This window comes from Castanea sativa, chromosome 2 (genome assembly GCF_040712315.1).
Source record: "Castanea sativa cultivar Marrone di Chiusa Pesio chromosome 2, ASM4071231v1".
Lineage (NCBI taxonomy): Eukaryota > Viridiplantae > Streptophyta > Magnoliopsida > Fagales > Fagaceae > Castanea > Castanea sativa.
The window spans coordinates 22,124,226-22,147,273 of record NC_134014.1 but is presented as its reverse complement, the minus strand read 5'-3'; the positions used below and the strand labels follow the sequence as shown (position 1 = coordinate 22,147,273).

The 23,048-nt window shown below is 33.2% G+C and overlaps 2 protein-coding genes across 2 annotated transcripts; both read right to left on the bottom strand.

The window, feature by feature from the left end:
• Positions 1-281: 281 nt before the first annotated feature.
• LOC142623201 (metalloendoproteinase 2-MMP-like) lies at positions 282-1,313 on the bottom strand. Its single transcript, XM_075796595.1, has one exon. It carries the CDS (start codon positions 1,311-1,313, stop codon positions 345-347), a length of 969 nt encoding a protein of 322 aa, XP_075652710.1. The 3' UTR covers positions 282-344.
• A 2,502-nt stretch (positions 1,314-3,815) lies between these two features.
• On the bottom strand, positions 3,816-15,040 carry LOC142623811 (nuclear transport factor 2-like). The gene is made up of 10 exons (XM_075797270.1): positions 14,896-15,040; positions 14,510-14,668; positions 14,226-14,360; positions 10,296-10,602; positions 8,191-8,453; positions 7,914-8,103; positions 7,587-7,708; positions 7,437-7,502; positions 7,014-7,095; positions 3,816-4,274 (listed from the first exon to the last, which is right to left on the bottom strand). Exons 2-10 carry the CDS (start codon positions 14,546-14,548, stop codon positions 4,057-4,059), a joined length of 1,422 nt encoding a protein of 473 aa, XP_075653385.1. The 5' UTR covers positions 14,549-14,668; positions 14,896-15,040; the 3' UTR covers positions 3,816-4,056.
• Positions 15,041-23,048: the final 8,008 nt, after the last annotated feature.

Below are 23,048 nucleotides of genomic sequence, written 5' to 3'. Positions count from 1 at the left end.
TTTTTATTAGTGAGTTATGCTAACAAATGTTCTTAGAAAAATAATTAACAATCCATTTTGAGAAAATTTTGACACTACTTTTATGGGAATTAAAAAAACTATCAAAATTTTTTTTTTTTCCTTTTTTCATAAAAATTTCTTTAAATAAATTATTAATCATTATCCTAAGTATTTCTCTTTATTAATTAGAAAATGCTCTAGAACTCCTAGCGACACACATTTGCACTTAATTTAATAATACATGACAAATGCTATATTTTCAAAACAATTTTTGCCCTTAATTTAATAGTACATGACAAATGCATTATTTTCTAAATAATTTCAAGTTGCAAATCCTTGGACACTTAAGAATTATATAAGGCTTTAATGCGATCAATATCATCCTTTTGCAAACTATGAGCAGTCGCTCCTGTATCTATTGCAGGCCACATGACGGACCCTTGAACTGAGCTATGCCCAAGCCCAAGAAGGTGCCCGATTTCATGTAAGGCAACTGTCTCATAGTCCATTGCACCTGGAACTGCTCCAACACTCCATTGATTATCTGCATCAAAGTGGAGTCTCCCATCCGTTGGATGAAAAGCATGGGCAACGGTATTATCAACACCTGGACTATTAGGTCCATCGAAAGGACTCCCATCTCCATGATCCCCCCTTTCGAAACTAACTTTGATATTCGCATTTGTGTAGTCCTGCGTCTGCGAGAAAGTGAAGTGTGAGTTGCTAGCCCATGTTTGGAATGCATTTGCAATAGGGTTCATGGCTTCTGCTGGGGTGCTAGGGAGAAATCCATAGGTGAGGTCGCTCGTTGTCCACTTGAGATTACCATCGCTGAAAGGGAAGTGGGTATGAAAAGATCCATGGCGGTGGTGATGTTTCTTCTGGCGGTGGTGATGTTTCTTCTTGCGTGAGCTCATCCAATTCGTACCATTGGTAATATCTGCCACCAAACAACGAGGCTTCATCATTGTTGATACTGTATTGGCATCCATAATCCCAGTGGCGTTGAGATGGTGATTTAGTTGGTGAGTTTTATTGGCAGATACCAAGAGTTCATCAAAATCATCATCATTGGTATGAGTTTGATTTTTCGAATGGTTATAGCTCAAATAACCAAATTTTTCAAGGTAGGCTTTGAGGTTATGGATGCCTTTGACCTTGTCTCCCTCGCGAGATCCTTGAAGACGTTTGAGATACTCAACGGATGACAATTTTTTGTCATGGGGGTTTCGTGAAGTTGCATGAGAATAGAGAGGAAGGAGGAAGAGGAGAAGAAGATTGAATGAAAACAGTGAAATAACTTTGTAAGCCATAACTGAAAAAGTTTGAAGTTAAGCTCTAGAACTTATAATGTTGCATAAGCATTATAGTTTGGTTGCTACTTATATATTATGGGGTGAAAGCAGAACGAAAATTCTTTTGCCAAGTCGGTCGTATGTACATGACTTTTTCTATATGAACATTTAAGATTGAAAGACTTACTAGAAGTACGACCATAGACCAATTCCAAATCAGCATTAACTTATATGCCCATTCTTTAGGGAGTATAAGTTAATGAGATTCAAATCCTCTAAATTTTTCAGGAAACTCTACCAATAGATTTCTTTAAATTTTAACCACTTTTTTATGATTTAAAAGTCAAGATTCTGTCATGTCAGTATTCTTCTAACAATACTCTTAAAATAATAAAACAAAACAATTAAGAGTATTATTAGTGAAATGTTGAAATGGTAAAATCTTGACGCTTAAATTATAAAAGAATTGTTAAAATTTAAGAAATCTATTGATAAAGTATCCTAGGTAATTTAGAGGATCTGAATCCAAGTTAATGAGTCTTAAAATACTAGAAGGAGACTAGTTCTACTATTGGGTCTCAACGTAGGATTGAGTCAGGTGCAATACCGATGCAATTCACCCACTTTCTCTCACAAATTTTTTTTTACATTTTTTACTTTTTCACTTTCTTTTAATATATTTTATTTACTGGTTGAGATTAAAAATTATTTTTTCATCTTTCAATCTCAGCCATGGATTACAAAAGTGGAATGCAAAATCTTCTTGGACTGACCTCGATCCCATACATTCCATGCTTTTTAGTAACGGTCTTAGGATAAAAACTTTTACACACTTATACACAAAAAAATCAACTGAAACTGAGACTTAAAGTTACAAAATTTTTTTTTTTTTGGGCATTATCCTCTCTGTTGCATAAATAAGAAAATTTAAAATAAAAATAAAAAACTTCTGAACTGTCCCAATGCTGAGTTATTTTTTTCACAAAGTTTCACAACCATCGTCAATAGTTGGCCCACGTGATAAATGAAAGGTGGTTCTTTTTCTTTTCTCTTTTTATCAGTAAATGAAAGGTGTTTCAGATTTGTTGAATAAGGCATGGAACACATGCAATAAGACAAGCAGTGACGTTTGAGACTTTTATTTCAGTTTAAATCTGATTGAATATATGATGTGATAAGCGTAGTGAGGAAGTTGAACATTCTTGTGTGTTTTATGATGATATAATCTGTTAGTTTTGAGCCTTTGATGGAGGGAAGTCTTTAAAGTTGCGTTGCCATTGTATCCGAATGTGTTTGGGAAGATTCGATTGGAAAAACGTAGAAAGTGAAAAGCTGAAGTCATGTACACTTTATTGTGACGTAAAAATCCATTGGAACTGATACGCAAACGTAAAGAAGTCGTCATTGATTCATTTCAAACATGGGAATCGATACGCAAAACAACATCAAGAGTCATGATTTCGAGCATATAATATAAAAGACGGCTACTTTCTTATCTGGCCAAACGCATTATTGCACTGAGATGGCTCAAGGATTGCCGTTTAAATTTTAAAATAGAAGTATCCAAAGCCTGGCTTCTGAGATGAAGAATTCTAGAGACAAAACCAATCACGTCCAATTTCACAATTTGTTGACTTGTACAATTGTAAATGATAGATATTTTCTACTTTGTGCGGCTCATTACTTTCCATTATCCACTCAATTGCACAAGTTATAAAATTGTGTTTGGGAATGGTTGGGTCCGTAAACAGACTGTGAGAACAAAACAACCGTGATGCCCTATACCTACAGCATTAGACCAAACTAACGAGTACAAGCTACTCGTAAACACACAAAGGGGTGCAAGACTGATGGAAGCATTCACTGATCTGAACATCTCCCTTGTCCAACAAATAAGAATTTGCCCATTACTACTGTTTGGACTTAGGGGTGGCTTATTAGGATAGGTCTATGTTAGAACCAACACGGTTTATAAAGACACTATTATTTGTTGTATATGATCTGTAATACACGAAGAATGGAATTGCACTTACGGAATTACTTTTAAATGTTCAGTAAATTGGAATGAAAGTCAACTCTCCAAGACAAAATGATGCAACCAGCGAGCGCCATGAAATTTGTAAGTAGAAAATGAACGGTTTAAGGTGAGCTAAATTATTGAGTATAATTAAGCAACAACTGAAAGAACAGACCATCAATCCCAACATGCAGGTTTAGGAGCCATTCTAATTCCAAAACAAGGGTTAAGAAAAGCAACGCCTTCCATTTCTTTTCAATTCTACTAACTAGGACTCCAGGAGCACATCATTTAAGGAATAACATATTAGATGCCACCTTTACAGGACCATTTGCTGATTTGTAACCTTAGCAAAAAAGAACTAATTGAGCAAAGACTCAGGGTGAACAAAATCAAAATGTTTTCAGACATTACAAATAAATGAATAAATAAATAAAATCCAATTCAAAAGGCTTTATCAATAGAAAAAACAATGCATATTTCACCAGGTTAAGAACTCAAAATTGCAAACACATTGCTTTTATATTTTAATAATTTCCTTCTAGGAAAAAAATAAGTATCAACCCTTTCAGGTAATTTTGAAAAAAAAAAAAAAAAAAAGACATGATATGTGATTCATATTCCAAAACATCTAAATAAAGCTTACTTCTGAAAATATCCATATTATAGTCTTCGAAGTAACAAACGTGAATGTGCTGAGCTGCAGCTTGGCTCAAAACGTCGCTTCCCATCGTTAAAAAAATTCTAATTAAAAGGCTCTGATGGATTGTGTCCACTTCTTGATACTTGTTGACCTGAGAATCCTCTGTCTGGCCGGGGACCTGGCCGATAGAAACCATTTCCCCTCAGTCTGTTGTAGTCTCGATCACCCACATCATAGCCACTTCCCCTACCATAACTCCGAGAGCCAAAACGCCCCCTTGGTGCATCTGATTGGTAGATGCCCCTGCCTCTGCCCCTTCCTGTCCATAACAGTTTACAATTAATTGAACACATCATTTGAAATAGTGATGTGGCGAGAGCAACATGCAGAAAGTTGGTTGTTTCCCCATGCTATGATAGATTTACCAAAACAGAACTAAATTATTTCTTATGTCCCCTCTTTGCAGGCATCAAATATCAATCATTCTGCTTAGCAAGCTGATGCAGAAGAATCTATGCCCAAAAGAAAGGAACCATAAAAAAGCCATTAGTCCTTATTTTCTTTTATTTCTTTTTCTGTTTAATTTATTATTAAGTCTTTAATATTTAAAAGGTCACAGAACTAGCTTGTGATTTTTAAAGAAGTTGAATGCTAGGATTTAATTGTCATATGTATTGTGTAGAGTTACTAAAGTCAATTATAAATAGCCCTTTCTTGAGTCATTGTAGGCAGCCTTTTCTTATCCATTTACGAAATTTCATACTTGAATATTTCTTTAACTCTTTGAGTCTAGAAATTGATATTTGATTCTTCCTACTTTAATTCTATTATCTTTTCTTTTTCTTTTTTTCTTTGATCCTGTTCGTAAGTTGTAACTGGAATTCCTTCTAAAATCCTTCTTCTAAATTAGACCAAAGTTCTTGCCAATGAACTATAGCTCAACTTACACTTCATCTCCCATAATAATTGGTTAGAGGGTGAGATTGAGGGATCAAGACCAACTAGGGGAATGGGTAACTTATCAAAAGAAAAGAGCTAAATCCTCACCGCATCATGTGATATCAAAGAAAAATACCTATATCTAGGTCACAAAATTCATATTTGAGTTGAATATGCGACTTTAAGCTATTGCTGGTTATGGTAGAGATTGTGGGAGTAGAGGAAATCAATGCCAGTAGATAGAGATGGCTAAGATGAGGCGTATGATTGAAATTTTGTCGCGAGCTATAAAAGCTCTTCAATGATGGGGGACCAACAGGAGCCTGTTTGGATATTTCAAACGCCAAGCACAAGCCCTTGGACATACTAGAAGGTGATCCAAGATGGGAACGATGTTATAGAAGATGAAAACTCCTTTCATAATGTAGGACAAGGCAGATTGGAGGATCAGTTGGTGTGCGTAGTTGAATTGAAGGATAAAAATTCAAAAGGCACGTGTGCCATACACGGATTTTCCACCGATCTATAAAGTCTACCTTGATGGGGGTGATTTTTATGTGAGTACTTCAATACATATTAAACAAACTATTCAAGGGAGTGATGCACATCAAGTGTTCAATGCAAGTCCTACGAGTGTTCTTTTGGACACATAAAGTTTGCATACATACACATGCTGATTTGAATGATGCACTAGTGTTCAATGAAATTCCAAGTTGAAAAATCTTTGTGAAGATGGGATTTTTTTTCCTTAGAAATATGTAATTTTTAATAATTCTTTTATCAACACAACATTGAATTATGGGAATATTTTTAGGAAGATAAAGATACCAGATTTGATTGTGTTTGGGAGGATTTTATGGAGCAAGACTTAATTCGACAAGATTCAAGAAATGCAAAGATGAGGTTGAGCTGAGTTTTAGAAAAAAGTCGCATGGCACTTGATGAATTTATTCCACATGACTTGTTCATGTTACAATTGAAGAAAGGTTCTTCAACTTGTTATGCATAAGTTTTCATTGGCACATTAAGGCTACAGAGCTATTTCTTGATGTACTTAAGATGACAAAGAAAGAAAGGACGAAAAACATTATTCGAAAACTCCAATAGATAATGGAAATTTGAAGCAAGACTCAAGAATGATTTTTCTCCAACCCAGAAAGAAATCCATATGTCCAATATGTTTTATTTCTCTCTGTTATGTTTAATTTGTCATTACGTCTCTAATATTTTAAAAGGTCATGTGACTAGTTCATGACATTTAAAGAAGTTGGTGGGTCATGATTTAATTTTTACTGTAAGATGAAGGGCTAGGATTCTAAGATTACTAAAGGATATTATAAAAAGCCTCTTTTGAGTTGTAGACATCTTTTTCTTATCTACCTCATGAAATTTCATATTTGAATATTTCTTGGACTCTTTAAATCTAGAAATTGATATTTGATTGTTGTTCCAACTTCAATCCTATTATCTTTTTCCTGGCATTAATATTGTCTGTTGTTAGAATTTCTTTTAGACCCTTCTTCTACGCTAGATCTGAGTTCTCGCTGCATCACAAGCTTCTTTCTTCTTAAACCCTTCTTCTACCCAAGACCTAAGTTACCTAAGTTCTCGCCAAATCACAAGCTTAATAACAAGATATCATCATCAAGAAATTCAAGCCATGGATACCATAATTGCATAATGGAGTGGGAAAAAACCAAACCAAAAATCCTTGTCTAGTGGCTATATGTCACACACAAAGACCATCAGTACATAAGCTGAAACAGTTTATTTACATCTTTTTTCTAAGTAGTGACGAATTTATAAAAATAAAAAGAAATCTATACACACAAGCAGCGGTACACAGAATCGCTCAAAAAAATTACAATTTAAAGTTCAAATAATCAAATAGTCAAAAGGGGATATGAACACCGCAATATATATATATATATATATATATATATATGGGATTCTTAGAGCCCCTTCCAATGACACTAATAGGCCACCTCAGGTCCTATTATAAATATAGTTCACCGTCGAAGAAGAATGTAATATAGATCGATGCACTAATTCTTCAAATGTAAGGAATTTTATGGCATTTCATGAAATTCAATAAAATTGAAAGAGAAAAAATACATACTTGCTCCCCGTGATGGAATGTTGCTGTTTGGTCTCCGCTCTTCAATGTATACTTGTCGTCCAGCAATCTGAAGAGAACCCGCCTACAGAAATATAAATCAAAGAAATTTTTAATATAAAAACCCTTTTCCTCTCAATAAGTAATAGGATGCATTAAAAAATCACAGAAATTCCCCCCAAAAAAAAATTTAATCTAAGGTTAACTATATCAAATTTATGAAATTTAATAGCTTAATGCCACCAGAAAAGGTACACATAAACTTGAAATTTGGAATGAGGTCAACCAAGTTGAGAAAGTATTAGCAAGAAGGCTTATGTCAGAAAATACGTTAAAAGCCTTCTTATTCCATCTTGAATAAAATACTTGGGTTGGTTAAGGCAACTAATAGATCTTTAATATCAAGGATTCACAAAGCATATTCACCTTGATTGCATTCTGAACACCAGTCATATCTTCAAATTCAACAAATGCATAGCAAACACCAACATCCTGCACAATAAGAAATATTTTGCTTCATAAAATTTGAAGCTAAAATGCATTGATACAGCCAATAGAGATATCAAGGGTATGAACCTTGCGACTTCTAACGACGACGCCCTCATCACTGAGTGTACCAAAATTCTTGAATTCCTCCTCAATTTCAGAAGCAGACACAGTAGGTGGCAAATTTCTCACATAAACAGACCTAATTTCACCTACGGGTATCCATACATAAAATCAAACACATGCTGAAACATAAACAACACTTTCAAAGCAATTGTGAATTAACGAAATCTTCCCTAAGAGAAAAAACATATAAGCCCCCCCTCCCCCCAAAATAAAAATCCCATGCAATCTTAAAAAAATCTATTGTCTTAATACCATAGTGGAAACAAATATTAGGAGACCTAGAAAGAATACCTTCATCTTCCATTATGGGAACCTCCTCTGCCGCCTCCGCCACAGACCTTTCATATGCATTTGATGAAAAATTTGATTGCTGAGTAGTGGGCTGTGAAGCATGATCCCACTCCGAGGTAAGAGGTATGCTTTTGTTAGCAGAAGGCTGTGAAGCTACTGCTTGTGTGGGTTGTCCTTTAGCTACCCGCAACTTCCAAAATAATCAGACAGACAAAATCAGTCTCATGTTTTAAAGGACTCCTCATAAATATAGCTAATTGCTAGATTTAGTACATACAATTGAAGCATAAGTGTGCTTTTGAGGCTCTCCAATAGGTTCCTCAGCATTGGGAAGCAGGTGGTCTTGTACCGCATTCACTGTATTCTGAAGCAAACCATTTGACTCTGCAGCATCGTTCTCCAGAATGTGTTCAGACTCAGGGACATGCTGCAACCGTTGCTCAGAGTAACTATAATTGTCAACTGGGCCATTTTCATTTACCTCAATAGGAGACATGAATTCTCTTGACTGGACTTCTCCGCCAAGCAAATAATTGGATACTGCAAAAGCCATCATTTCATTAATAAATTATTGGGTACTGGAAAATTTTCCGGTATCTGTCAAAGGGACAGTTACAAAATCTGTCACTGTCACATAGATTTTTTTTAAGAAAAAAAATTTATGAAAGGTGCTTCAGATTTAACTCATGCTTTGAAACTTTTTTTTTATGGCGTGGAACATCACCAAGGCATGGCCTTGGGGAATAAACCACAGATACAACCCCACCCACCAAAACCATGTATCACGTAACCCAAGGTAACTCCTACTTGGGATTGAACCCAAGATGTCTAGGTCTTCAGCTCATCCCAAGCCTCCAACCACTAGGCTGCAACCTAACGAGTATGCATGAACATAATTTTATATTGAACTCCAACCACAATTTTAAATTTTCTGACCAAAAAGTAATAACCAAACCCAAAAGTATACCTTTTTTATTGGTGATGTGCACATGCACCTATTACAAGGAGATGTCATTTGAGCTAGAGCTCATTGGCTACATCCAACAATATACTTCTCATTGGTAATAAAAGATCTAATGATGCAACCAGCAAAGAGTCAAAGGGGTATTAGGTTCCCCAATTATATTTTAAACACTTGGGTGGATAAAATTTAGCTATCCTAAATAAATAACATTGTTTTATTTTATTGGACCAGGTATTTAAATTTAATTGGAGAACCTAATATACTGTACCTAAGGTATTGTATCTAAGTTTTACCCAATTCAAATATATTCTAGAATTGTGGTCTAGTGGCCTTCTTGGCATCCTTAATAAGTTACTTTAGTCAATATTGAGTCTTAATATTAAGTTTATTTAGGTTAAAAATTTACCAAATATACCACCGCACACCCTTGGTGTAATGATCACTCCACAAGTATAAGTGCTTGTGGAGGTGTAGGGGGTAAGGGACGGAGTTCAAGTCTCCAAGAGGGGAGCTTAGAACACATATACACTTAGATTAGACTAAAGTAAAATTTCTATCTTATATAAAAAATAATAATAATAATAATAATAATAATAAAATAAAATAAAATTTACCAGATCTGTTTTAATTAAGTATTACTAGAAAAAGGGTAATCTGGTAATTTTCAGATATTCTGGAATTGTAATTAAATTTTACCATGAGTCTTATTTATTGTTTTGAATCATTTTTTTTATTTGGTTTAGAAGTTCTTAATTACTATTCGTTGTTATTAAAAGCACTATTCTTTCTTGGAAAATGTTATTTAAGAGCCCTAATAATTCCTTGGAAAGGGTTTGGGAATAGCCTGTATAAAGGCTTTTATGCAATCAATAATAGAGATCAAGATACAGATAGATTGAATTTAATAAATTTCCAGCAGCTTACTTTAAGCTTTGAGGGTGTGGCTGTCTTCTCGTTCCAGATTACTATTGCTTAGGAAACTTAGGTGTGATTAACTAGAGTTTATCTTTCTTTGTTTCTGGTTCTATTCACTGTTTTTGACACCAAATCGCCAGCAAATTCATTCAATATCCAATCTTTTAATTACTTCTTTTTCCTCAATCAATCTTTTTATTATTAAACCCTTAAACATCAAACTCTATTCAAGAACCCTTCAAGATCTCATCAGGATTCCTAATTTAGTGCTGAATTTCTAAAGATCCAACATCATCTGACCATATCAGTAATTACAGAATTAATTCTGTTTAATGATTAAAATTATTGTAAATGAGCAATAAATATAATTACACAGATTCCAAGATTATTTTACTAAAAAAATCAAAAGCTTCTTATATCAGTTGGATAAAAAAATTGTGATTATTGCACCCTGCATTAATGAGAACTATTCATCCCCACACTTTAGGTTGAATGACAAATACCTGGATCTGGAATAGTAGTAGGAGCATTTAATTTGGACTCAAGATTGCTCTGGGCTAATATGACTGCAGGATGGTGGAGAACCGGTTCATCGTCAATGAAGTGAAAAATATCATTAAGCACAAAATAACCTTTCTCCTGAGGCGCAAGAAAAAATGTCTCCACAAATTTCCTCTTTCCACTGAAATCCTTAACTTGCACTGAGCCTGAAACCATCACAAGAACACCTCCATTCCAAGATTCCAAGGAATGCGCTGTCTTGATTTCAATTCCCGTATAGCTGAGTGACATAACAAGTGCATGGATTTGCTGGCCAAAGGAAAATAAAATTGAACAAAGTGTATAAGGAGCTCTATTAACGCTCACATATTATCAAATCAGAACAAAGAATAGCTCCTTAGGATGGAACCACTATGAAATCAGCACAACAGTATATATTTTAATCTAGCCAATTGGCTTCAAAAGTTCTTTTTATTGGTAAGTTACACATGCACCTAGTGTGAGTTTTTTAACCTAATACCTTACCCTCCAACCCATTCTCAAAGGCAGAGGAAGTGTTATTTGAGCCAAAGCCAATTAGCCAATCAGCTACAAATTATGTTAAACATACAATGAAAACTTTTTTTTTTTTATAAGTAACGTAAAAATATTATTAATAATAAAAAAAGTGTCAAACCGAATACATTGGGAATGTACTATAGGGGCACAAATTAGGAACCAAAAGTACAATGATCAAGAAAAATAGGAAAAGAAGAATAAGAAAAATGAGAAAAGACCACACTCCATTCAAAGAGAGTGTGCAAGAAAAAAGACAATCTCTAGCAAAGAACGTTCACAACCCTCAAAGTTTCTAGCATTCCTTTCACCCCAGATGCACTAGATGAAGCAATGAGGCACTAATCTCCAAACATCTATGTTACGATGTCGCACAAACTTTCCTTGCCAAGCCTCAAACAACTCAAGAACAGTATAAGGCATAACCTAGTGAATACCAAACAAGCAAAAAACCAAATACCACAACTCCCAAGCTATGGGGAAATGAAGTAGAAGATGATTCACAGACTCCCCACATCTCTTACACATATAACACCAATCAAGCACTAGCGTCTTTTACAAGGTTGTCTATTGTTAAGATCTTACCTAAGGAAACAGACCAAGCAAACAAAGTTACCCTTGGAGAAACCTTCGATTGCCATATCATTCTCCAAGGGAAGGATACAAGAATAGGAGGGTAGAAGGAGCTATAATATCCTCTAACCTCAAAACCTCTGCTCCTTGCTGGCTTCCAACAAACCTTATCTGGGCCAAACCCCTGCACAATCAAAGAATAGACCAACCCCATAAACCGATCAAAGGTTTCTTGTTCCCAATCTTGTGGTGGACAACGAAATTGCACATTCCAGTGAAGCCTCCTAGCAGACCAACCTTCAGCCACCAAGGAATCCTTTGACCGACTAAGACAATTAAGCTCCGAAAAGGCCTCTTGGAAGATACAATCCCCGCATCACACATGCTTTCAAAATTTCACTCTAGTACCATCCCCCACATCATACACAAGGAGTTTAGAAAAATTCAACCAGCCACTTCTAATGAATCTCCACAGGCTAACCCCAGAAGGACTCGTCACCTTTTTCACACACCAACCACCCCAAATATTTCCATATTTTACCTCTATAACCCTCCTCCATAAAGCATCAATCTCCATGCCATACCTCCACAACCATTTTCCTAGCAAGGCAGAATTAAAGCCCCTAAACGTCTTATACCTAACCCCCCAACCTGCAAAGGCTTACAAACCTTGGCCCATTTAACTAGATGTAATTCAGGTTCACCACCAATTCCACTCCCCAAAAAGTCTCTCTGTAATTTCTCCATATACTTTGCCACCTTACCCGGTAAAGGAAGTAGGGAAAGGAAGTATGTAGGTAAAGATGAGAGTGTGCTTTTAATGAGATTAGCTACATTCTGATATATAAAACCTGGTTCAAAGCAAAATCATTTAGAAGATAACTGGTATCATTTAATACACCAAGTTCCAGAATACGTCAATACTAATTAATCATAATAATGGAACCATGACATCAGTAACAAATGTGCCGACATGATTGTGAACGCTATGGGTGAAGACAGACAGATGTTAGCTGGATGCCTGGACCCAATGAAAACAGGTGTACTTGCATGCTATTCCATTTTTCATTGCATAAATGCTTACTGCTGCCTTAAGTACATAATTTTCTTGTTAGCATATAATCATTAATCAATAAATTTCTTTTTTGATTAGTAGCATATAATCAATACATCCACTTTAAGTAAATATAAATCTTATAACTTTAGTCAAGTTTTTAAAATTTTCATTCATCTCTATTCTGCCTAATCCGGATGCTTAAAAAGACTAAATGATGATTGTTTAGAATAAAAGCAGCACATAATGAGTAGGAACATAATTTTCTGATCTAAGTTTCTGTTGTATGTTTAACATAATTTTGTAGCTGGTTGGCTAATTGGTTTTGGCTCAAATGACACTTCCTCCACCTTATAGATTTTGTACTTCAATTTTTTTATTTCCGACTTTCTCTTAGATCTTCTGATTGATTTGCTTGTATTTTTTTTAAAGGTGCTTTATGTACATCAACGTGAGCATAGAGTAGCCCTTCTCGTTTTCAATAAAAATTCTATTACTTATCAAAAACAAAACATAACTGAGTTGGAACAATCATTAGCACCTAAGTATGGTCATAACTAAACATGAAAGAGAAAAGGGGGGGGTGGAGGGAGGTGCCTTATAGGATCAGTACAGGGTTCTGGTCTCACCTAAGTAGGGTCCTAAGATGAATGGTTTGGATATTCTATTTTACAAATTTATCCACGAATAAATAAGCACACTGATTATATAACTGTTTTTATAATGAACAATAAGTTGTACAGTCAATTACAGAACCATGTTTCCCAAAATGATAATAATGTTAACTTTATATTATTGATTTTTGTCAAATATAAAATAGTGGAATGGGAAGCACAACATTCTTCTACCATGTTAGTAGTGTATACGCCTCTTCACGTTATTACCTAATTCCATATAATCAAGAGCCTTGTAGCTCAGTTGCATTGCTCAGTTCTCCCATGAAGGAGAACCTGGGTTTGAATCTTTCTCACCCACTTCATTTAAGCAACAAAAAAAATAACACTAATTGCACATAACAAGGGAAAGGCTACCATAATATTAAACTTCACATTCTTATACATTGAAAATTTGCATGGAATTTGTAGTTATCAGTGGCTTCCACCATATCACATATTTTTTTATCTTACAAAGCCACCAATTCATTATACCAATGAGTGCACAGGCAAAAGAGTGCATGAAATTAGTCGAAAAGCATCAAGCATGTGCCTTAATCATAATATCATTGTGCTCCCCAATAAGTTACAACCCCTCAAATCCACCCCCACCCTCACCAGCTCAAAAACTATCTCAATTCCAGCACTTTGGGATGCTCTACTGAGCATGTAATCATGTCTTGTACACTACTACTGGAGCAATTACTGAATGACCAAAAACATGTGACATTTCCAAACAAATAATTCACCCTATGGCACTACTCTGTACCTCATCAATTCACTTCCCTTGTTTCCTTCATAGACCCAATGGCTCATACCCTTCCACCTCAAAATTTTAACAAACCAAAAATACCATCTAAACCTGCCACTGCTACTAAAATGTATCACAATGTAGTAATAAATACAGGCAGACAAACAAAAATTGAACAAAATTTTTTTAAATAAAATAAAAACCCAGTAAAGCAGCAACACACTTAATTGTTCCTTTATATCATATTTTGGTTATAACCCACTTCATGAATACAAAAACCTAATCCAACATTGTTAATATAAGAATAAAGAGAGAGAGAGAGAGAGAGAGAGAGAGAGAAGTATACAAGCATAGCAGAGGCAGTGTCGCGGTTGTTGCCATCAATACGAATCATGGTACTGGCTTCGGAGTAGAACTGGTGCACGAAGTCCGGTTGATTCTGTAAAACCTGGTAGTACTGTCCCACAAAGTACGTCCCCACCTGACCCATTTTTTTTACATTAAACATTAAACAAACAAACAAATACAGATTATAATTAATCAGTAACTTACTAAACATAAAACATTATAATACCTTAGCTTAAGTAAAAGCTTTAGCTAAATAGATAAAAATAGATTTAAGAAAAAGACCTGAGCAGCAGTGACGGGAATAGGAAAGGGCGTGGCCATTGTTGTCTGAAACACCCTAAAACCCTAAAAATCACAAAACCCTTAGAAAAGAAGAAAGATCCACAATGCCTCTCTATCTACTCTCTCTCTCTCTCTCTCTCTCTCTCTCTCTCTTAAGATCTGAAATAACACAATAACACACAGTATTACTATCATATATACATCATTATGAAATAACAAAAACCCTCATGAAATATTGAGAAATAAACATAGAGAGAGAGATCTGAGAAACGATAATAAACAGTTATGAGAAGAAGAAGAAGAAGAAGAAGAAGAAGAAGAAGAAGAAAGAATGAAAGAAGATAGAAAGTGTTGTTGGGGTTTTAGAGAGAGAGAGAAGGGATGACCTTTTTTTTGGGGTTGTAAAGAGAGAAAGAGATGTAGGATTCTCCACTACAAAACACAACACAACACAACACAACACAACACAGGTTGAGGGTGTTGTGTTCCTCTGGCTGGCACTGGGTTTGGTTTTGTTGTTTCTGTTTTTCTAATCTCTTTTCTTCTTTTCTCTCTATTTCGCTTTTTCTCTTTTTTCCCCTTTTTGTTTTTGGGTTTTCTTTTTTCTTTTTTCTTTTTTTGGGGGGGATTTTTTTTTTTTTTGGCTTTAAGCCGTCACCAGACACACCACAAAGGTACGGATACAAGGGGGCTTTTTTCACTTTTCAAATTTCATTGCTGCTGCTAACAACTTTTTCATGAGATTCCTTTATGATCCTTTCGGTACATTTTTCTAACATGGGTTTATGGAAGAAAATCAAAAGAATCATTTTGGAATGTTTCTTCCACTTTCTTTTCGGGGTGTTTAAGCAGAATTGGAAGGGATAAAATGGATAAGAAAAAACGCTTATTTTTTTTATTTTCCCTCAAAATCTCAATTTTTTATTTTCTCGTATCGGATGGAATGATATTAAATTTAATGAAAATTTCACTAAAGTTCTCAAAATACCCTTAAACTTATGGCTCTTTATTTAATTTTATTCCATTTTTTCTTTTTTATTCTTTTTTTTATTATTATATTTAGTTTATTCATATTCTTTTTTATTCTTTTTTATTATTATATTCAGTGTATTCATTCCTTTATGACTTACTTATTTTATTTTATTACATTTCTTTATGAACTCCCAAATAAAGTGTTAGTGAACAATTGTTAACATAAATCTAAACAACATTATGATAAGTTTGAATTTGAGGATTTTATACTAATATATATTTTACATAAAATATATGTATAATTAAATATTTGACTAGTTGACTTCATAATAATTTGACATGAATCTTTTGTAATATATATTTTTTAATTGAATTTAAATTCTATTCACAACTTTGAAATTTGGTAACATTATAAATATATTTCTTTACATGATAGAATAGATAGTTCCATACATAAAATAAAAAAATCATAGTAAATACCTATTAATAATTACCATAATTATATATATGAATTTGATAGTTTCATAAATAACACAATTATAGTAAATATGTATTAATAACTACCATTATTATTACTTTTCATATTTAAATATTCCATATACAAACACAATCATATCAAAGGCATGTTTGGTATGCTATAATAAATCATATAATAGAACAACTATTCATGTGGAATAGCTATTCAATTATTTGATTGCATCGCCAAAGGCCTTGTGGGTAAATTGGCACCTCCCCATGTACAAAGTGCTTGAGGGTTTAGGGGAGAAATGGTTTAAGTCAAGTTGTGGGGTTAGCAGCATGTTATACTTATTTCTCAAAAAAAAAATATTTATTTGATTGCATCATTATTACAAGTAATAATCATTCCCTGTGGATAGATAAGGGTGGCAATTCTTGTTTAAGTGTCATGTCGATTCATGATTATTCGATTATAGAGTTCAACACGAACACAACACGTTTATTAACCATGCCAGGATCCATCGATCCTAACATGACCTATTTATTAATCTAGTTGACATGAACTCAATACATTTATTAATTGTGTTAGAATCCTCAATCTTACCATGACCTATTTATTAAGCAAGTTGACATGATACAACTTGCATAACCCATTTAGTAAATTAGTTGTGTTAAGGTTGAGACAACTTGACACAACCCATTTGATAAATTGGCCGTATACATAAGTTAATACGTATACTTAACATTAATAGACTAATAACAATTCTCATATTATAGAAAATGTATAAGTGTACGAGAAGATTCCAAAAAATCTGACAACAAATAACATATATTTTACATCAATAAATTTTGAAATGTATTGTTAAAATTGGTCATCAATTAAACGAGTCAAACGGGTTCAAATAGGCTTTGTGTATTAAACTCAAATTAACTTGTTTAATAAACAAGTCAATTCGTACCACCCAAATTTAACACAAGCCCATTGAGCTTAAACCTTACGCTACTAACTTTGTGTCATGTTCACAGATTGTGTTAAATATTGCTACCCCTATCTATTCTTTAAATTGGAAAATAACTATTCATTTCTAACAATATTTGTAATGCCTATTCTTTTTTCTTTTCTTTTTTTAGATAATTACAACATGCTGCTAATCACACAGCTTAAACTCTTTCCCCCCTAGACCCCCAAGTATTTTATGCATGGGGAGGTGTCAATTCAGCTATAAGGCCTTTGGCTTGTAATGCCTATTCATTAGTTTGTAGTAACTTCTAAAATTAACATAATTAAAAAATACAAACAATTATGCACAAACACAATTATAAAAAAAAAAAAAAATTAAAAAATAATCTCTCTATTAAAGTTAAAAAATATTATTTTTTAGAAAATATAATTGTATAAGTAAGATATTTCATAAATACAAGTTTTGAGTTTTATTTTAAAGTTACAACCAAATGTATAAATATGTTTATTATTCCATTATAACATATCTTATTCCTAGTAATAAACATGATAATTCCAATTGCAATTTTTATTCAGAGTACCAAACATGCTCTAATTAACTAAAGAATTAAAAAGAGATAAAATCATTTTTTAAAGATAAAAAAAATAAAAATCATATTTGATTAAAATTTTCCATGTATTGCGCAGATCACTAACTAGTTTTATATATAAAATCGAAAATATTTGACTTTAAGTTGACTCTATATAAGTTTTTGAGTCTTCAAAATTTTACATGGCATCATTTTAATATATATTTAATTGAATTTAAATTTCATTCCATATTTAAATGGAAAAATTACACTAATATCCTTTAAGGTTTTATGTTATTACACTCACTTCCCCTTAGTTTAGAATAATATGTCCACCTCCCCTAAAATGCAAACTATTCACATGATAAATCCCCTTGAAAGGAAAAATGAAAAATTCCCCCAAAAAAAAAGCATTTAATAAAACCAAAATTTCCTATTTAAGGGGATTTGGATGACAGATTTAGTAAAGGGTAAAACATAAAATTCAAAAAAAAAAAATCAATCATCCAAGTGAAATCAGTGTAAACAGTTTGTATTTTAAAGGAGGTTAGTGTCTTATTCTAAATTAAAGGGGATGTGAGAGTAATAATGGACAACATTAGGAGAAATCAGTGTAAATAGTTTGTATTTTAGATAAGGTCAGTGTCTTATTCTAAATTAAAGGGAACGTGAGAGTGATAATGGACAACATTAGGGGAGACCAGTGTTATTTTCCCATATTTGAACCACCAAATAGAATATATAGTTCCATATACAAACACAATCATAATATCTAATGGTAGAATATGTAGTTCCATACACATATACAATAATAATAAATATTTATTAATAGTGGCTATAATGATCAAATTTCATATTTAGACAAAAAAAAAAAAGAAGAAGAAGAAGAAGATAAATCATAATTGAGACATCCCTAGTTCAAATTTCCCTATTGAATTAAAAAAAAAATTATTATGCATTGCATAGGTTACTGACTTGTCGTACATGCATATCAATCAAACTTGAATTCATCGTGAATTCAGTATAAAAAATTTATATGAAATTCAAATCAGTTAATATAAAAATGGGTTAATAACACTTTTTCCCATTAATTATTAGATTAAGTGCAATCATCCCTAAACTATAAACTTAAATAATGTCTCCTTGAACTATAAGAAATAAGGAAATAGTACCATTGAAAAGGATGGTTAAATTTAAAGTTTCTTAAAGGGGGTATTAATTTTTTGGGTTCCATGCCCTCATCACATTAAATTGTTCATTAACCCCTTCATAGCACAATCTTTTGAAAACAAAAAAGGAAAAAATGTTATTTAATTAAAACTTTCAAATAGGTTAAAAAAAATTTTAAAGAAACAAAAATTTGCTAACCAAATCCTCATCTAATCCATTTAGCAAAAAGAAATTCCAAAAAAATAAAAACCAATCAATAATACTCAAATCAAAGAAAAAAAAATTTAAGCCACGCTACCATGGACAAAAAGAATGGAACTTCATATATATTTTACTTCGATTTTCTTAGGAAGCAAATAGTAATTAGATGAGCCCACCACCACAACCATCAAACAAATCCTTAGAAAATTAAACTTAACAACACCAAAAATGAACAACAACATGAAGGTCCACTCTATGCTTAAGAAATGAAACATCACCATCCAAAACGATTTCAACTAAAGTGTTGAGTTAAAATGAATTAACCCCTTGCAAATTAATTAATTAGATCAAATTACATGTAATAGCATGGTAGTACAAACAAATCACCAATTATATTAAATGCAGCGGAAATTAAATTTGATATAGGTGATTTGTTTACGAATGAAGAAAACTACCGAAGTAAAACTCCACCGAGTGAATTTAAGGTCACCACTCTCAAGAATCCACTATTATCAATCACAAGCAACTACAAGTATAAAAAATCTTACCAAACCCTTTGGCCTATTCAAAAATACCAACTTACAGTGGAACCCTTACTCTAATACCCAATTGGACTTGTATTGTAGTGGTAATCTTTCCGTTCAATGCACGAATCTGAGTACGTGACTAACCAATGATGCACGGATCCCAGTACGTGACTAACTCTAGCAACTTGAAAAGATTATTGGCTGCAAAGTTCTTCAATTCATCAACAATGAAGATCAGAAAGTTCATTGACGTAAAGACGCAGTAGCTTCTACAGAGAGAATAATTACCTAGGACACTTTCTGCTTGTATTCTCTTGTGCAATGACCTTTAAAATAAGCCTTATATATATCTAGGGTTGTGAGAAAAGAAACCCTATAAATATTTCAGCATGAGCCAAAAATCAGATCTAAAAAATCTGATTTCGTAAGTCTCAACAGAAACAGCTTGTGTCGAGCTTCAACATTAAATCTCAATAGAAGTCATTCTGTCAAGATTGCTGTCGAGTTTTAATGAACAACTCTTCTTCACTTGTTTCTTGATCAAATCTTCATGGTTTTAACTCTTGACTTGAACAACATGTTTCTGGAAGTCTTAAACTCATCTTAGATCTACCAAATTACAAGTAAAATGCATTTTGTTAAAGGATTAGCCAATTACATAAAATATGTCCCTAACATAAAGAAAACTCACTTAGAAGAATTTGTGTTTTAGCGAGTATTTGAGAGAGAAAATAAAACAATAATATAATATAATATATGAAGGAGTGGGGGAGGGGGAATGTAATTAAGGGGGGATTGCACTTCACCAAATCTTTGTATTTAGAGGGCGTTTGGATAGCGCAAACGCGTGTCCACGTCCAACTTTTTTATTTTTTTTTTTACGCGTGTTTGTTACTATTCATTGGCCATGAACAGTAATTTTAGGCCAATGAACAATAACGTTTGGCATGAACAGTGTTTTTTACCCATTTAAAAATTATTTTGCTACAGTATTTTCAGTTTTCAGCAATAAGTTCTATCCAAACAGACCCTTAATATAATTCATCCAAATAAACCAACACATGAAGTTTTCTTTGTAGATAGTGTTTCACAAATTAGGTGGTCTTTAGGCAAATTTCCTTCTAATTTTTTTTGTAGAATTAGTGACAATCTCAAATATTTCATTCCTCCAATTGAGGTTTACGGGCAAAACTTATTGTATACTTTATTAAGAAGTTGATGGTAATAAGTCATAACATTATGAACTTACCCAATAGAAGGGGAAAAAAAAGGGTCCCTATATTATGATTAGCTAATTAATTTTCGTATAATATGTTGAGGTTCATAACACAGTATATATTATATTATTATGTATGCATATAGAGCAGCCTATTGGGTTTGAATGATGTGAGCTATTTCTCAATAATACTAACATTTTAAAAGCTCAATCATTGTTTGTGTTGAAGATTTATAAGCAGTTGCGCTCCAATGTTTTCCAGCAATGGTGCACTGATGTCATATATTAGTCTATTAAACCTTTGCACGACATTTGTAAACATTCAACATCATCTACAATTATGTTTCTAACTTGTCTGCTTTACACATAGCAACATTAGACATAAACACACGTCACTAATAATTTGTTTTTTCTCTCTATTTCAATTCCTTGTTAACTTAAAGAGAGGCTCACATGAGACATAATTAGTATTTAAAAGCACAAATAGTCCAATAGTGGCCTAACCCAAAATTGACCTACTTAATTCAGTAGTTAGTGTTTTACAAACTAGGTGGTTTTAAAATTACTGATAAATTGACAATCTCAAATATTCTATTCCTCCACCTGAGATTTATTATTCAACAAAAATCTAGTAGTTCTTATTTAACTATCATGTACTTTATCACTTGAACTAATTGAAACCTATTAACATTAGACCCCTCACATATAATTATAATTAAAGGGACCAGACTATGACCGGTGAATAATGACATTTAAAAGTAAATGATTATTTCATTAGCTACACCCGGCAATTCATTGGTGAAGAGCATTAAATAGCTGATGGTGCTGACGCTATGATTAAGGCTATATTGTATAATAAAGTAATAATACATGGTTAGGTATTCGCCAAGATAAATAACAATTATTTGAGGTCTTGAATAGTGCATTAAAAAAAAAAAAAATCATATCTGCGTCACCAGTGCACAAAACTCTTACTTTTGCATAATCTAGGATATGTCAATCATAAGATTCATAACAAGCGGTCTTATTTTTACCTCTAATTTTTCAAAAAAATTGATTCTAGACTTATCACTTTTTAACAATGTTAGGATCACAACAAAGTTCACAACTTTTGTAGCAACTTGACAGGTAGCAAGTTGTGAGTAATGGAAAAAAAAGTAGTGAGTTCACACCTTCACAACTCACCACGAGGTGAGTTGTGAACCTTGTTGTAATCTTAGCATTTTTTGTCACTTTTTGGTAGAAGGCACTTGCTATCGCACCAATCCCAACCTCTATTTTATATAACAAATGATATCTTAAATATAATAGAATGAAAATCATTATCATTGTTTTCCGGAAGATTTTGAGCCAGGATGTTTTCGAACAATTCTGCATCATATCATTTTAGATTAGTATATGACTTTTACACGACATTTACAAACTTGCGTGATCATGTAACATTTTTTGTGTCTGCTTCATGCATAACAACATTAAACATTCACAATAATCACTCATAAATAGTATTCTTCCCTCTTTGGATAACTTTCTTGAAGAGAAGCTCAATTTATTTACTAACAAAAAAACTGACCCAAGTCTCCCAACCCAACATTGCATACTTTGACTACAAAATAGTATCATTGCCTGTTAGAAACAAGAACTGAAGGTTTACTGGTGCAACAGCTTGGCTTGGTTCATTGAACCTATCTGATGTATGATGTTGGGAGAATCAAAATGTACATATTCCTGCAACGCAATCCTGCTACTGTAATGCAAACATAATCTCTAAGGATCTCAATCTTAGTTAGTGATGGTACAATTTTCCAAGCATGTTTCACAAGAAGTCAACAACATGAAGAAGTGGACACAAGAAGGAAAATCACTTTCCTCATGAGAAAAGGCAATGTTAGGCAGCAGCTCTATTTGTTAACGGAAAGAGCCCGTTAAGAAGTGGACACAAGAAGGAAAATCACTTTACTCATGAGAAAAGGCAATGTTAGGCAGCAGCTCTATTTGTTTGGGGAAAGAGCTCTTCTTTGCATCTGTTTAAGCCAGCATTGGCTCATATATAAATCTTTGATTTCCCTTATGAATGAAAACCATGTTCACTCTGTTGGGATATTAGAAAAAGTAAGAATGAAAGATCAAAATTAACACAGAAGACAAACAGAATATAGATAATTTGGAGGCACAATATCGTTTTCCTTAGACAATATTCTCCACTCCCCCCACACTATTGTTGCTAAAGAGTTATTGCAAATTTCTCTCCAGGATACAATCAAGATGTTGGGTTCTATAGATATCAATTGTAGAGAATGACCATAGGATTTCTTGTGTTTCTTGCAAATTTGTCCAAACAATATTTTGCAAGTGAACATAAGCCTCTACTTACATCCATAAAATTATATTTCATCAAAAAGCACATATGAAGAGTTAAAATGTTTTATAAAAATGTTCACAAAGCTTAAAACCTCTTCAACATTTT

What these genes read in the sequence shown, in the direction of transcription:
- LOC142623201 (XM_075796595.1), bottom strand. Translation starts at nt 1,313, where the DNA reads ATGGCTTACAAAGTTATTTCACTGTTTTCATTCAATCTTCTTCTCCTC.
- LOC142623811 (XM_075797270.1), bottom strand. Translation starts at nt 14,548, where the DNA reads ATGGCCACGCCCTTTCCTATTCCCGTCACTGCTGCTCAG. An exon ending in ACACTGCCTCTGCTATGCTT is followed by an intron (nt 10,603 to 14,225) that starts GTATACTTCTCT and finishes TCCTTTGGCCAG; the next exon opens with CAAATCCATGCACTTGTTAT. An exon ending in GTGTTCAGAATGCAATCAAG is followed by an intron (nt 7,096 to 7,436) that starts GTGAATATGCTT and finishes ATATTTCTGTAG; the next exon opens with GCGGGTTCTCTTCAGATTGC.